The following is a 17,677-nucleotide window of genomic DNA, read 5'->3' on the forward strand; positions in this document are numbered from 1 at the left end:
GTGATCTAAGCAACTTTGAGCGTGGTATCATTCCAAGATAGCGTAGCAGTCAGGTGTCTTTGTCTTCGTCCTGTCGTGTCATGTGTATATATCTTTTTCCTTCGCATTTTCTTCGCATATATTTAGTATATATTTTTTAAAGATTTTTTAACCTCAACTCCAACATTGGATTGCTGCAACCCGCCTCACCCTATGTGGTATGGATCTGCTATTTTCTTTACTTTAGAACCATAACCCCCAACAGAAGCTAGCCAGCTAACTAGCTACTAGCTAGTAGTCAGCTTGCCACTGCTAGCGGTCATCAGCTAACCTTAAGCTAGTCTGCAAAGCTCCTGCCAGTCTGCACAGAGCGATTCAACTCAGAGCATACTGAACCCTTTTCCCCACATCTCCAGATTCCAACCACAAGCTCTGAACCTTTTCACCTGGATCATCACAGCTAGCTAGCTGCTATCCGAGTTGCTACTCCTGGCTAACGTCTCTGTCCCGAAGCAAGCACCAATTAGCCTAGACTTGCCTATGCTAGGCCCATCTCCCGGCTAGCTGAAGAGGTCCATCAGCCACTCCCCGCCGATCCTTTGCGACTGGTCTACCGACGTAATCCGCCCGAGGGGGTTTTCAACAGGCTCCTCCGTCGTGACGTCCCCTGAATGCCCATCTGCTAGCCTGCTATCCGCGGCCCGCTAGCTGTCGAGAGCATATCGGACTGTTAGCTGAAGAGGCCCATCAGCCAATTTTCTTGGGCTACAATACCTATTTTTTCTTGGGCTACAATACCTATTTGGACCCTTTTACTACACGGAGCCCTGCCAATCCATCATGACTGGTCTGCCGACGTAACCGCCCGAGGGAGCTTCAACTGACTCTTCCGTCGCGACGTCCCCTTAACGGGATTGCAGCCATAAAAGGTTAACGGGATCGATATGACAACAGCCAGTCGAAGTGCAGGGCGCCAAATTCAAAAAACTGAAATCTCATAATTAAAATTCCTCAGACATTCATGTGTCTTATATAATTTTAAAGGTAATATTGTTGTTAATCCCACCAAAGTGTCCGATTTCAAATAGGCTTTTCAGCGAAAGCACTACAAACGATTATGTTAGGTCACCACAAAACCACAATAACCACAGCCATTTTTTCCAGCTAAAGATAGCTTTCACAAAAACCAGAATAGAGATAAAATTAATCACTAACCTTCGATTATTTTCATCAGATGACACTCATAGGACTTCATGTTACACAATACATGCATGTTTTGTTTGATTAAGTTCATATTTATATCAAAAAATCTGAGTTTACATTGAGGCGTTAGATTCACTAGTGGCAAAAACATCAAGTGACTTTGCATAGCCACATCGTTTCAACAGAAATACTCATCATAAATATAGATGATATATAATACAAGTTATAGACATGGAATTATAGATATACCTCTCCTTAATGCAACCGCTGTGTCAGATTTCAAAAAAATATTACGGAAAAATGAACCATGCAATAATCTGAGACGGAGCTCAGATGAATAGCCAAATTAGCCGCCATGTTGGACTCAACAGAAACCAGAAAATACATGATAAATGTTTCCTTACCTTTGATGAATTCATCAGAATGTAGTCCTAGGTATCCCAGGTCCACAATAAATGCTTGATTTGTTCGTTAATGTCCGTTATTTATGTCAAATTAGCTACTTTCGAATTGTTTACCAAACACCATAACCAAAGTCTCAAAGCGCGACCACTATAACGTGACGAAATGTCCAAACGTTCCGTTACAGTCAGTAGAAACATGTCAAACGATGTACTGAATCAATCTTTAGAATGTTGTTAACATACATGTTGAATAACGTTCCAACCGGAGAATTACATCGACTTCAATTGAGAGATGGAACGGAGCTGCCTCTCACGTGAACGCGCGTGTTGAATGCATGGTCACCTCATGGCAGTGATTACTAATTTCTGTCTCCTTCGACCCCCCTTCACGTTAGAGTCATCAGACTTAGTTCTATTGACTGTTGACATCTAGTGGAAGCCGTAGGAAGTGAAACCCCATCCATATCTCTCTGTATTTTCAATAAGAGCTTGGTTGAAAATATGGCACCCCCAGAAAAAATCCAAACAGGAAGTGGAACTTCTCAGGTTTTTGCCTGCCATATGAGTTCTGTTAATCTCACAGACAAAATTCAAACAGTTTTAGAAACTTTAGAGTGTTTTCTATCCAATACTAATAATAATATGCATATATTAGTAACTGGGACTGAGGAGCAGGCCGTTTACTCTGGGCACCTTTCATCCACGCTACTCAATACTGCCCCTGCAGCCATAAGAAGTTAAGGCCCTTCTGCTAGCCTGCTAGCCCCGGCCCGCTAGCTGTCTGAATCGCCGTGTCTCCAGCCCGCCTAGCTACTCACTAGACCCCATGACCACTCGGCTACGCATGCCTCTCCCTAATGTCAATATGCCTTGTCCCTTGCTGTTTTGGTTAGTGATTATTGTCTTATTTTACTGTCCAGCCCTGCTCAGTATGCCTTAGCTAACCCTTTTGTTCCACCTCCCACACACACGATGACCTCACCTGGTTTAAATGGTGTCTCTAGAGACAATACCTCTCTCATCGTCACTCAATGCCTAGGTTTACCTCCACTGTATTCACATCCTACCATACTGTCTGTACATTATCCCTTGAATCTATTCTTCCGTGCCCAGAAACCTGCTCCTTTTACTCTCTGTTCTGAATGCACTAGACTACCAGTTTTTATAGCCTTTAGCCGTACCCTTATCCTACTCCTCCTCTGATCCTCTGGTGATGTAGAGGTTAATCCAGGCCCTGCAGTGCCTAGCTCCACTCCCATTACCCAGGCGCTCTCATTTGTTGACTTCTGTAACCGTAAAAGCCTTGGTTTCATGCATGTTAACATTAGAAGCCTTCTCCCTAAGATTGTTTTATTCACTGCTTTAGCACACTCTGCCAACCTGGATGTCCTAGCCATGTCTGAATGCTGGCTTAGGAAAGCCACCAAAAACCCTGAAATTTCCATTCTTAACTATAACATTTTCCGACAAGATAGAACTGCCAAAGGGAGCGGAGTTGTAATCTACTGCAGAGATAGCATGCAGAGTTCACTGCCTCATTGCCTGCGTCCGCTATGGGTCTGCGGTCAAACGACCACCCCTCATCACTGTCAAACGCTCCCTAAAACACCTCAGCAAGCAGGCCTTTCTAATCGACCTGGCCCATGTATTCTGGAAGGATATTGACCTCATTCCGTCTGTAGAGGATGCCTGGTTATTCTTTAAAAGTGCTTTCCTCACCATCTTAAATAAGCATGCCCCATTCAAAGAATTTAGAACCAGGAACAGATTTAGCCCTTGGATCTCTCCAGACCTGACTGCCCTTGACCAGCACTAAAACATCCTATGGCATACTGCATTAGCATTGAATAGCCCCCGCGATATGCAACTTTTCAGGGAAGTTAGGAACCAATATACACAGGCAGTTAGGCAAGCAAAGGCTAGCTTTTTCAAACAGAAATTTGCATCCTGTAGCACAAACTCCAAAAAGTTCTGGGACACTGTAAAGTCCATGGAGAATAAGAGCACCTCCTCCCAGCTACCCACTGCACTGAGGATAGGAAACACTGTCACCACTGATAAATCCACTATAATTAAGAATTTCAATAAGCATTTTTCTACGGCTGGCCATGCTTTCCACCTGGCTATCCCTACCCCGGTCAACAGCCCTGCCCACCCCATAGCAACTTGCCCAAGCCTCCCCGATTTTTCCTTCACCCAAATCCAGATAGCTGATGTTCTGAAAAATCTGCAAAACATGGACCCCTACAAATCAGCCGGGCTAGACAATCTGGACCCTCTCTTTCTAAAAGTATCTGCTGCAATTGTTGCAACCCCTATTACCAGCCTGTTCAAACTCTCTTTCGTATCGTCTGAGATCCCCAAAGATTGGAAAGCTGCCGCGGTCAAACACTCTAGACCCAAACTGTGACAGACCTATATCTATCCTACCCTGCCTTTCTATGGTCTTCGAAAGCCAAATGAACAAACAGATCACCGACCATTTCGAATCCCACCGTACCTTCTCTGGCTATGAAATCTGGTTTCCGAGCTGGTCATGGGTGCACCTCAGCCACGCTCAAGGTCCTAAACAATATTATAACCGCCATCGATAAGAGACAATACTGTGCAGCTGTATTCATCAACCTGGCCAAGGCTGTCGACTCTGTCAATCACCACATTCTTATCGGCAGACTCAACAGCCTTGGTTTCTCAAATGACTGCCTCGCCTGGTTCACCAACTACTTCTCAGACAGAGTTCAGTGTGTCAAATCGGAGGGCCTGTTGTCCAGACCTCTGGCAGTCTCTATGGGGGTGCCACAGGGTTCAATTCTCTGTATACATCAATGATGTCGCTCTTGCTGCTGGTGATTCTCTGATCCACCTCTACGCAGACAACACCATTCTGTATACATCTGGCCCTTCTTTGGACACTGTGTGAACTAACCTCCAGACGAGCTTCAATGCCATACAACTCTCCTTCCGTGGCCTCCAACTGCTCTTAAATGCAAGTAAAACTAAATGCATGCTCTTCAACCGATTGCTGCCCGCACCTGCCTGCCCTTCCAGCATCACTACTCTGGACGGTTCTGACTTAGAATATGTGGACAACTACAAATACATAGGTGTCTGGTTATATTGTAAACTCTCCTTCCAGACTCACATTAAGCATCTCCAATCCAAAATCAAATCTAGAATCGGCTTCTTATTTCGCAACAAAGCATCCTTCACTCTGCTGCCAAACATACCCTCGTAAAACGGACTATCCTACCGATCCTTGACTTTGGCGATGTAATTTACAAAATAGCATCCAACACTCTACTCAGCAAATTGGATACAGTCTATCACAGTGCCATCCGTTTTGTCACCAAAGCACTATATACTACCCACCACTGCGACCTGTATGCTCTCGTTGGCTGGCCCTCGCTTCATATTCGTCGCCAAACCCACTGGCTCCAGGTCATCTATAAGTCCTTGCTAGGTAAAGCCCCACCTTATCTCAGCTCACTGGTCACCATAGCAGCACCCACCCATAGCACGCGCTCCAGCAGGTATATTTCACTGGTCACAAAGCCAATTCCTCCTTTGGCCGCCTTTCCTTCCAGTTCTCTGCTGCCAATGGTTGGAACGAATTGCAAAAATCACTGAAGCTAGAGACTCATATCTCCCTCTCTAACTTTAAGCACCAGCTGTCAGAGCAGCTCACAGATCACTGCACCTGTACATAGCCCATCCAACTACCTCATCCCCATACTGTTATTTCTTTTTTTTTCTCCTTTCCCCAGTATCTCTACTTGCCCATTCATCCTCTGCACATCTATCACTCCAGTGTTTATTTGCTAAATTGTAATTATTTCGCCACTATGGCCTATTTATTGCCTTACCTCGCTCATCTTACCTCATTTGCACACACTGCATATATACTTTTCTATTGTGTTATTGACTGTATGTTTGTTTATTCCATGTGTAACTCCGTGTTATTGTTTGTGTCTCACTACTTTGCTTTATCTTGGCCAGGTCGCAGTTGTAAATGAGAACTTGTTCTCAACTGGCCTACCTGGTTAAATAAAGGTGAAATAAAAATGTTAATTAAAGTATGATCGTCGGTGCCAGGCGCGCCAAATCCAGTATCTCAGAAGCAGCCGCCCTCCTGGGCTTTTCACGCACGAGAGTGTCTATGGTTTACAGAGAATGGTGCGACACACAAAAAACATCAAGTCAGCGGCAGTCCTGTGGGCAAAAACAGCACATTGATGAGAGGTCAAAGGAGAATGGCAAGCTAACAGACGGGCCACAAACTGGCAAATAACGGTGCAGTACAACAGTGCTGTGTATCTCGAAATGCACATTTTGTCCATCCTTGTCACGGATGGGCTATTGCAGCAGACAACCACACCGGGTTCCACACCTATCAGCTAAAAACGAAGCGACTCCAGTGGGCACGCTATCACAAACACTGGACCATTGAGGAGTGGAAAAACATTGCCTGTTCCGACAAATCCCAGAATTTGGTGTAAGCAGCATGAGTCCATGGCCTCATCCAGCCTGTTGTCAACGGTACATGCTGGTGGCGGTGGTGTGGTATGGGGAATGTTTTCCTGGCACACGTTAGGTCCCTCGATATCAATTGAGCAATGTTTCCATGCCCCAAATAATTCAGGCTGTTCTGGAGGCAAAGGGGGGTTAGACCCAGTACTAGATGGGTGTACCCAATAAACCATGTATGATCATGTGCATTAGTGATCATCTTTAAGAGGCATGTGTCTTCTGTTCTTCCCAGCTATGGAACACAATTGATCTGGCTAAGAGGGCTGATTACGTGGATGCAGCTCTGAAGTACTCACTTAGCTTTTATGTCTCTTTTCCCATCGCAGCTCCGCACTGCTGCACTGACTGGCCAGACTCATTCAGAAATATTTGTTAGCTGGACAAATGGCTCCCGAGTGGCAGTAAAAGAGAATGACATTGATTAAAAGACGTGTGTGTTCTGCATTCATACTATATTCCTGCCTTCCCCATGGTACCCTGACCAGCTCAGAACCCCCATTTGTAAATGTAATACTTTTAAAAATGTATTTTAAGGCTGGCCCACAGGTCCTGAGCTGCTCTTCTCTGTGCAGAGAAGACAAATGCTAGAGATAAGAGAGAGCCTTCAGAGAAAAACTGTCCCATCGTGCAAAGACCATTCCACTAACAATATGTTAATAACTGAAGGAAATCAAGGCATTAGTGACAATGTTATGTTCATAACCCAAGGATAAAGATAAATGCAATGGCTTCCCTCTCTTCTCCATGTGGAGCTGAAGACTTCAGAGCGTGATCTTGTTAGCCTGTCATGTGTGCCCTTTATTTGGTTCTGTTTGATTTATGGCAGCAATCCCAACGCATTCCTTCTCCCTGGTGTCTCCGCAGCTCGGGGAAACCAGCACCAATGTTGGAGGATGGTAAATGTATGCACCTCGCATGAAAATAATCAAACAATTTAGAATATAGAAATTGTGCGATGGAGGAAAATGCTCTTAGTCAAAATGAAACATTTAAGAAATATACACTGAGTGTACAAAACATTAAGAACAACTTCCTAATATTGAGTTGCAACCCCCCTTTTGCCCTCAGAACAGCCTCAATTCACCGGGGCATGGACTCTACAAGGTGTCCAAAGTGAATGGATGTCCTTTATGTGGTGGACCATTCTTGATACACACGGGAAACTGTTGAGCATGAAAAACCCAGCAGCGTTGAAGTGGATTTAACAAGTGACACAATAAGGGATCACAGCTTTCACCTGGATTCACCTGATCAGTCTGTCCTAATGTTTTGTACACTCAGTATATATACTGTGTAATATTTCTCTTCAACCCTTAAAACATCTGTTTATCTCTCACGTTCCTTTGCCAGTACATTTTCACAGTTGGTCTTTCTTCATGTAGCTCAGATCTGAACCTGAGCGTCAGTGAGGTGGAAAGCCTGCTTTGAATCTGCTTCACCTCAGCTTCCAGATTTTGAAGTGATGATAACCTTTTAGTGAACTGAGGAAACAGTCGGAGTGTTTGATGAACCCTATCAATGAGCTCAGCTCACGTCTGTGCTATTATAAGTATAGTTTTGATTTTCCTGAAAAAAAATCATTAAATTACATTTCCGAAAACAGAGAAAATATTATTATGCATATTTCATGGGACAGAAACGAATAGATTTGAAAACCATGATAATATGCAAAATGGTATTACATTTAACTGTGGTGATAGATATGACATGTTCTAACCCACTTGGTACAGATGTCCGTTCAACTACTATTTTTTATGTATATTTGGTTGAATTGTCAACTAATGTGAAGTCAACGTGAAATCAAAAAAAAATTGCACCATGACGTTGGATTTACATTAAAAGTTTGGTGAAAAAAATACAAAATTCCCTGACGTTGATGCTTTTTGCAAATCCAATCAGTTTTCCACGTTGATTCAACATCATCACATGTATTTATTTTTTATGATGTGGAAACAACCTTGATTCAACCAGTTTTTGCCCAGTGGGAAGTCCATAGAATTCATGTGTATGTGTCCATTTTGTAGTTCAGTACATCCATTGCTGACCAAATACCTCTCTTGTAATGACGGTACCTATGACACAGGACCAAGTACCAAGGGACAAAGGATGACCTGCTTGACCCAGGTCGTTATGTTAAATCAATACATAATCTTCTTTTTAATTAAAAAAACAAGTCACATTTTTGCAAGTGATTTAAAACTATATACATTGCTGTTACAGCTTCTTAGCATAAAGAGATGAATCCATGGTCATTCCTATCTGTGTTTTCATGGGTTCTACACAGTATGATGGAAGGAGGTAGATAGAGAGAGAAAAAGCCAGGTGTTAATTTGTTCCAGAACCCCTACACGTCATCAGTAGTGGATATTTACCCAGCGTGGCATTGCGACTCCACAGCTAGATACGAAAAGGGCCCTCCAAAGCCTTTGAGCTTACCTGAGCTTTCTCCCGTCTCACATTAACTGTGCACACATACACACACACTCCATATTTACATTCACACAAGTACATACACACCGATGACAGCATATGTGTTGGCAGAAGAGCTACACACAGTGGTCTGTGGTGCACCAGAGTACCTAGTTACCAATAAAATGTAAATTATTAGCCCCAGCAGTGGCTGTTTGTGGGAACACACTCTGTTTAATTTGTCTGGGCGGTCAATAGCCATAAAGAGAAGCCAAACACAGGTGTTGCGATCTGGTTGATTTCTCTCCATGCCCTCACTCCTTGTCTGGCCTTAATTATTTCCTGTCTGACTCATGCTGCGCTGCGTACCTAGTGACATCCCATTTGGGTGTCCTTTTTCATAATTTCATACTTATCATTTAATTTAACATCCACTACCTGCTCTTTTTTGTTTTGTTTCATCTTCCACTCTCATTGTTTTCCCCAGCTCTTCATTTGTCTTGAGACTTGTTTTAACAGCAGCTTTTCACACAGTCAGACACTGACGTCTTCTTCTCTCATGTACCTCATGCTTCTGGGAATTTACCAAACAAGGCTTCACCTGAATGATGTGCAAGAACACAATTAAAGCCGTTTGAAAAACCCCCCTCAATGACGTATTGTCTGGCTACTATTGTGCCTTGGCCCTGAAAGAGCCCATAAGAGGCATAACAGACATAAAGCCGATGTCAAGTCGGTCACATCCCTTTTAAGGTCCCTTTTAATTTGTGTCTCTCCTTCTCTCCATTGAGCTACAGATGCTTCTCAATAAAAGATGAGATATGAAAGATCTCCTCAGTTTAATAAGTCTTTCTGGTCTCTCCACAGGACAGATGGGTGGGAGTTGAGAGAGACAGACAGACATCCCCCTGCTCCTCCATCTCTCCTGCCTGGACTTCTGCTCACCGCCCCCTCAGAGATGTCGGAGGACATGTGGGAGAACAGAACAGTCCCCAGCTCTTACCCCGACCTCCCCCTGTCTTTGCTACTATGCAACGACACCCTCCTCAATGACACCCTCCTCAACGACACCCTCTTCAACTGTATCAACTCCACCAACATTCCAGAGATGCCATTAGGACCCAGTGTAGCAGGGGTCCTCATCCCACTCATCTACATCATCGTCTGTGTCATCGGCCTTGGCGGGAACAGCCTGGTCATCCACATTGTGCTGCACTACTCCAAGACGGAGTCTGTGACTAACATCTACATCCTGAACCTGGCCATCGCTGATGAGCTCTTCATGCTGGGCCTGCCCTTCCTGGCTGTCCAGAACACCCTCCAGTTTTGGCCCTTTGGCTCCTTTATGTGCCGCCTGGTCATGACCGTGGACTCCATCAACCAATTCACCTCCATCTTCTGCCTGACCGTCATGAGCATTGACCGCTACCTGGCAGTGGTCCATCCCATACGCTCCTCCAAGTGGCGGCGGCCCCAGGTCGCCAAGGTGGTCAACGGCACAGTGTGGGCCATCTCCTTCCTGGTGGTCCTGCCTGTGGTAATCTTCGCCAACGTCCACAAGACGGGCGGCACCTGCAATATCTCCTGGCCTCGGCCGGCCGACATTTGGCGGGCGGCTTTTATCATCTACACGTCCACAGTGGGTTTCTTCTGCCCACTCCTCATCATCTGCCTCTGCTACCTGCTCATCGTCTTCAAGATCCGCAGCTCTGGCAAGAAGGTCCACGCCACGTCCACCAAGCGCAGGAAGTCCGAGCGCAAGGTGACGCGCATGGTGGTGATCGTGGTGGCCGTGTTTGTCTTCTGCTGGTTGCCCTTCTACGCCCTCAACATTCTCAACCTGCTGGTGTCTCTGCCATCAGAGTACCCGGGCCTCTACTACTTTGTTGTGGTAATGGGTTACGCCAACAGCTGCGCCAACCCCATCGTCTACGGCTTCCTGTCAGAAAACTTTAAGCGGGGCTTCCGCAAGGCCCTGTGTCGCTCCTCACGCAAGGTGGAGAGCCACGACCTGACAGAGCGCCAGCAGCAGCAGGAGGAGAGAGGTAGGGTGCTGAAGCCCCGAGAGAGCTTGAGGAGGGTCGTACGAGATGAGGAGGAGGAAGAGGATGATGAAGACAGGGAGGACGTCACAGAGATGACGGAGATCTGTAGGATCGCCCAGAATGGGAACGAACATCCTGAGAGTTCCCAGGCCCTGTTAACACCCAAGGCGCCAGCTCCAGGGGCATCTGAGCATGTGGCATCCCCAGAAAGGAAAGCCAAAGCTGGTGACATTGGTGGGAAAGGCCCAAGCTTGGGGCCTCCAGCATCCCTGCATAATGGACACACAAATGGGAGTGTCAAACCACTGCCAGAGGAGCCAGTGGAGAAGAACACCTCACTGGAGATAAGCTACCTATAATGTAAAATAACTGTCTCTGAAGTCAGTTACCTGATGGAACTTGCATTAATATTTTGTAGCATTCATGTAATGTCTATGGAAAGAGCTAAAGTGTGGCTCTATTTAAATGTACAGCGCTATACACATATAGAGAAGAGAAGCACTCTGCAAGGCCATAGCACCTTTCATAATGTATTGCTACATTTCTGATCAATGGGCTGAGAGCGTTTGAACTCTGCATCAAGCCAATGGAATTTGTGTTACAATGACTTGATACTGCCTGTAAAACGGTGTATATACTAGGTTGTTTCTGAAGACATTTGTACAATTTCAATCTGTGTTTATATGTTTTCCCACATGATCACTGTATGTACATAATGTCTGTGCCTTTTTCCAAACTTATCTGACATATCTGATTGTGTTACATTTTTACTGCACAATGTGACAATCAATTATATATAGATGAATGTAGCGTCACTTTTATATCCTAGTCATTCACCTCGCTACACCTTAGCTGGAGGAACAGAGGACAGAAGAAAAAGAAGGCACCTTCTATTCCATGCCAACAGAATGGCCCTACACTCTTAGAACAAGGGTTACAAAAAGGTTCCAAAAGGGTTCTTTGGCTGTAGATAGCACCTCTTTTTCTAAGACTGTACCACTTGTTTGTTTAGATTTTTGAGGACTGGGGGGTGCACAATCAAAGGAGGAAAACAGGTGCCCTGATTGGCATTAAATCAAACAGTGGTTGTAGATTTTTTAGGGTTTATTTTGCTTGTGTGTTGTGAGCCGTGGTTGTGTTTGTACTGCTGCTATATGGGGGAAGAAAAGGGCTCTGGAAAGAGTTGGCAACTTGGCATCCGGTGACAGTGTCTCATGTTACTGAATATCAAGGTGGAATATCTGGTGACAGTGTCTCATGTTACTGAATATCAAGGTGGAATATCTGGTGACAGTGTCTCATGTTACTGAATATCAAGGTGGAATATCTGGTGACAGTGTCTCATGTTACTGAATATCAAGGTGGAATATCTGGTGACAGTGTCTCATGTTACTGAATATCAAGGTGGAATATCTGGTGACAGTGTCTCATGTTACTGAATATCAAGGTGGAATATCTGGTGACAGTGTCTCGTATTACTGAATATCAAGGTGGAATATCTGGTGACAGTGTCTTGTATTACTGAATATCAAGGTGAAATATCTGGTGACAGTGTCTTGTATTACTGAATATCAAGGTGGAATATCTGGTGACAGTGTCACGTATTACTGAATATCAAGGTGGAATATCTGGTGACAGTGTCTCGTATTACTGAATATCAAGGTGGAATATCTGGTGACAGTGTCTCGTATTACTGAATATCAAGGTGGAATATCTTGTGACAGTGTCACGTATTACTGAATATCAAGGTGGAATATCTGGTGACAGTGCCTCGTATTACTGAATATCAAGGTGGAATATCTGGTGACAGTGTCTCGTATTACTGAATATCAAGGTGGAATATCTGGTGACAGTGTCTCGTATTACTCAATATCAAGGTGAAATATCTGGTGACAGTGTCTCGTATTACTGAATATCAAGGTGGAATATCTGGTGACAGTGTCTCATATTACTGAATATCAAGGTGGAATATCTGGTGACAGTGTCTCATGTTACTGAATATCAAGGTGGAATATCTGGTGACAGTGTCTCATGTTACTGAATATCAAGGTGGAATATCTGGTGACAGTGTCTCATGTTACTGAATATCAAGGTGGAATATCTGGTGACAGTGTCTCGTATTACTGAATATCAAGGTGGAATATCTGGTGACAGTGTCTCATATTACTGAATATCAAGGTGGAATATCTGGTGACAGTGTCTCATGTTACTGAATATCAAGGTGGAATATCTGGTGACAGTGTCTCATGTTACTGAATATCAAGGTGGAATATCTGGTGACAGTGTCTCATGTTACTGAATATCAAGGTGGAATATCTGGTGACAGTGTCTCGTATTACTGAATATCAAGGTGGAATATCTGGTGACAGTGTCTCATGTTACTGAATATCAAGGTGGAATATCTGGTGACAGTGTCTCATGTTACTGAATATCAAGGTGGAATATCTGGTGACAGTGTCTCATGTTACTGAATATCAAGGTGGAATATCTGGTGAGAGTGTCTCATGTTACTGAATATCAAGGTGGAATATCTGGTGACAGTGTCTCATGTTACTGAATATCAAGGTGGAATATCTGGTGACAGTGTCTCATGTTACTGAATATCAAGGTGGAATATCTGGTGACAGTGTCTCATGTTACTGAATATCAAGGTGGAATATCTGGTGACAGTGTCTCATATTACTGAATATCAAGGTGAAATATCTGGTGACAGTGTCTCATGTTACTGAATATCAAGGTGGAATATCTGGTGACAGTGTCTCATGTTACTGAATATCAAGGTGGAATATCTGGTGACAGTGTCTCATGTTACTGAATATCAAGGTGGAATATCTGGTGACAGTGTCTCATATTACTGAATATCAAGGTGGAATATCTGGTGACAGTGTCTCATGTTACTGAATATCAAGGTGGAATATCTGGTGACAGTGTCTCGTATTACTGAATATCAAGGTGGAATATCTGGTGACAGTGTCTCATGTTACTGAATATCAAGGTGGAATATCTGGTGACAGTGTCTCATGTTACTGAATATCAAGGTGGAATATCTGGTGACAGTGTCTCATGTTACTGAATATCAAGGTGGAATATCTGGTGAGAGTGTCTCATGTTACTGAATATCAAGGTGGAATATCTGGTGACAGTGTCTCATGTTACTGAATATCAAGGTGGAATATCTGGTGACAGTGTCTCATGTTACTGAATATCAAGGTGGAATATCTGGTGACAGTGTCTCATGTTAGTGAATATCAAGGTGGAATATCTGGTGAGAGTGTTCAATTTGCTTGAGGGCATACCAAGGTTGCACATATCTGATTGTTGTTGTGTTGTTGTTCAACACTTGACCCTCTGGTTTCTGTAACTCAGCCTATATAGTATGCCATTTGAAAGGTCAAGGAACATCAGAGTTCCTATACACTGATTGTTTCTTTTAAGAATGACTTTTTCCTTTTCTTTTGAATGCTATCTGGCAGCTATGACAGGGGAGCCACATTGGAGGCATTGAGGTTGAACAGACAGAGGATATGAGAATATAGACAGATAAGATATGAGCATGAATGGCTGAAATCACGACATTGTAGGGATGGTATCTACAATATCTGACACCTAGGTGATTCATATGACTAAATGTGTAATAAATGTATTTGTTTTATCATAGATATTTACTTGGACAACAAAAGGAGCGCAGAATGTAAGAATAGTGGATGTTCTCTTTAGAGGTCTAGTTCATCAGGGGAAAAGACTACTGTAAATCATGCACAGACCAAGCCATGAAAAAGAAACTGGTACTGTAGGTGCACACAGAATATGCATTATTAGACCGTTACACCAGAGTTATCATAAAGCCACAAACCCTCATAAACCAATTTGCCCAGTGGAGTGGAAGGCATTAGGTGAAACCACACTGACCAACACATAAAGTGCCTCAGTATATTGTTACACTCCACCAACATTGTTGACTCTTGTGTCCCTTTCACTGCATTCAATGATACAAATAGCAGTGTATTGTAGAAAGCAGTTAACTCACTTGAACAATGCTACCTGATCCATGATAAATCAATTTCCTCTGCCACCCCGCCGCTGCCACACTCCCACACACACACTCTCTCTCACACAGCTGCATTAAGAGGTGTGAAAACATCATTAAAGGCTTATGAAAAGTGAATTGTTTCACTAATGCCATGCTTGCAGTTCTGCTGTGCAGACTTGTGACAAGCAGCATACTGTGAAGTGTTGTATAATTGCCACTTTCCTGTAAAATATACACTTGTTTACTCGTGCTTGAGTTGTGTACGGGATTATTCTATCATATGTGATTTTTGTTTCCCACTTTTTGTGTGATCTTTCCTCAGTGAAAATCAGCGCAGTGCTTATTGTAGATGGAGGGGAGGCAAGCAGCTGACCACCTGATTGGTCGACGGGTGGTATCTTTATGAATCTGTGTGATTCATTGCCCGCTCTCTCCACCCACAGACGCCCACCTAAGTATGATATGGGCACACAAAGAAGCAAACAGAATCGCGGGTGACTCTGATAACACTGATATTATTCACTCTTTTTGGCAGTGGCTACTATGGAAACACTATGTAAACAGTGCCTGTAGCGCAAGGGTAAGAACACAACAGAGCCCTGAAAGTCAGAGAATAGGCATAGTATTTATCTAATCCAGATGTGCTATTTGGTTTGGGATTAAATCTCTCAATCCAAGGCCAACACACATGCATTGACATGTTCTCAGCTAACTATCCGTAGAGGATCATTCTGTGGCGTGGCCATTGCGTTCCAATGGGCCATGCCAAAACACCATCAGTGTTATTGTGCCTCTTTTTTTGATGATGTCTCAAGCATCTCATTGTGCCAATGCAATCTGACAGTTTAAGCATTGCTCAAAGAGACAACTGGGGGATAACAAGTAGATGGTTTGCTGATGGTTTGTGGGAGAAGGGACTGTTCTAGCAGATGAGGTGTGGGAGAAGGGACTGTTCTAGCAGATGAGGTGAGGGAGAAGGGACTGTTCTAGCAGATGAGGTGAGGGAGAAGGGACTGTTCTAGCAGATGAGGTGTGGGAGAAGGGACTGTTCTGGCAGATGAGGTGAGGGAGAAGGGACTGTTCTGGCAGATGAGGTGAGGGAGAAGGGACTGTTCTGGCAGATGAGGTGAGGGAGAAGGGACTGTTCTAGCAGATGAGGTGTGGGAGAAGGGACTGTTCTGGCAGATGAGGTGAGGGAGAAGGGACTGTTCTAGCAGATGAGGTGTGGGAGAAGGGACTGTTCTGGCAGATGAGGTGTGGGAGAAGGGACTGTTCTGGCAGATGAGGTGTGGGAGAAGGGACTGTTCTAGCAGATGAGGTGTGGGAGAAGGGACTGTTCTGGCAGATGAGGTGTGGGAGAAGGGACTGTTCTAGCAGATTAGGTGTGGGAGAAGGGACTGTTCTGGCAGATGAGGTGTGGGAGAAGGGACTGTTCTGGCAGATGAGGTGTGGGAGAAGGGACTGTTCTGGCAGATGAGGTGTGGGAGAAGGGACTGTTCTGGCAGATGAGGTGTGTGAGAAGGGACTGTTCTGGCAGATGAGGTGTGGGAGAAGGGACTGTTCTGGCAGATGAGGTGTGGGAGAAGGGACTGTTCTGGCAGATGAGGTGTGGATTTTGTACTCTGCCTGGTGGCTCTTTTCTTGATTGTCATTCTTGAAGTTGCTGTGTTTTGTGCATCAGCAGGAGCCAATCCCTAAATGTAATTGGATTAATAAAATAAAAAGTTGCTCTGGATAAGACCATCTGCTAAGTGACGTAAATGTAAAATGTAAAAATAAAGATTTTGTGGCTGTGAAACGGCTGTCTGTTTGATTGACTGTGTTCGTTATCCAAAACAAGTGGAAACAATCCATAACAATCAAAGTCATAATATTTACCTTTACCAAAATGTCTTAACGTAGCCTAATAGTAATCGTCATATAACATAGTTGGAGTTTCTGTGCTTTACTATATACTCCTGGGAGTATAGGCCAGCTCTTAACTCAATCCACTGCTGAAGTACTTCAATTAAATATTTTCAATCCCATTTATTTCCAAACTCGCTTATCCAAAAGGCCATTTCTGCAAAGATTACAAGCAGCAATGACAAAATCTGTCCCGCAGGTCTCACAATGAAACAGCATGTAGAGCTATAGTTATAACACTCACTACACATTGTATTTCTCCTCAAATAAAAACGTAGGTTGACACGCGGAAATCACATTTGGCAGAGACATGCCGCTGATTCGTCAACAGACCTTCAGTTGTTTTATATGAGGAAACGATTGGAAGGCATGGACCCCAGGGTTAGCCTCAACGACCATGTGAGAGCAGTGAGCAATGCAGCATGGGACCGTAGTGGTATTGATCTACCCTCAGTGGGTGAAGGATAACAATCAAAACACTCTGATACAGGCAATTCCCCTGTAACAGAATGACACTGAGACTCAGATTTTTCACTTTAAAGTATGCCAAACAAAAACTATTGATTGCAACGTTAAAACTCCATGCACAAGGACTACTGTTAACAACTTACACAGAAAATGTAACAAAAACACATTTACTCAAAGAACAGTGCAGATGTCATTTGGTTGCAGAATGACGATAAAATCTGTGACTACAAATTAAGATTCAAACATGTCTGCAGAAAGAGTGGAGTGTCAGCTATGATATGACACCTTGAGTTTGAAAAAATCTATTTTGGTTCAACGCTATGCAAGTGACGGGGCAAGTAGCTTCACAGTTTTAGAATTTTGTAGGCTTTTTGAATGGTTTTCAACGGGCAAGAAAGTAGCACAATGGTATTAAGTGAAATTTCATCCATAAACACAAATATAATTTTTTCTATATTTTATATGACCACGTTTTCATGAATTTGATGATATAATCGTCAAGCCCATTCAAAAGACCAGGGACATGAACACAGAAGTATGATGTCGGAACGTGTCACTTGTACAGGGTATTGAACTACAGTAAGTGAAGTGGTTTAACACCCGATAACAGAATGATGGTAACAGATTGACATCATGGGTCATTGATCTGTACTATATTATAATTATGGATTTCATTCTCTCCATGGTGATGTATCCTGAATTTGTAC

The 17,677-nt window shown here is 43.7% G+C and overlaps 1 protein-coding gene across 1 annotated transcript in view; it reads left to right on the forward strand.

Moving 5' to 3' along the window:
* The window catches only part of LOC120040087 (somatostatin receptor type 5-like), a 29,546-nt gene extending 13,151 nt beyond the window's left edge, over positions 1–16,395 (forward strand). The window contains exon 2 of the mRNA XM_038985351.1: positions 9,390–16,395. Coding sequence (XP_038841279.1) covers positions 9,481–10,926 — 1,446 coding nt within the window. The 5' untranslated portion in view covers positions 9,390–9,480 and the 3' untranslated portion in view covers positions 10,927–16,395. The remainder of the gene's footprint in view (positions 1–9,389) is intronic.
* The last annotated feature ends 1,282 nt before the right edge of the window (positions 16,396–17,677 follow it).

The sequence above is a fragment of the Salvelinus namaycush genome, chromosome 3 (assembly GCF_016432855.1).
Source record: "Salvelinus namaycush isolate Seneca chromosome 3, SaNama_1.0, whole genome shotgun sequence".
Lineage (NCBI taxonomy): Eukaryota > Metazoa > Chordata > Actinopteri > Salmoniformes > Salmonidae > Salvelinus > Salvelinus namaycush.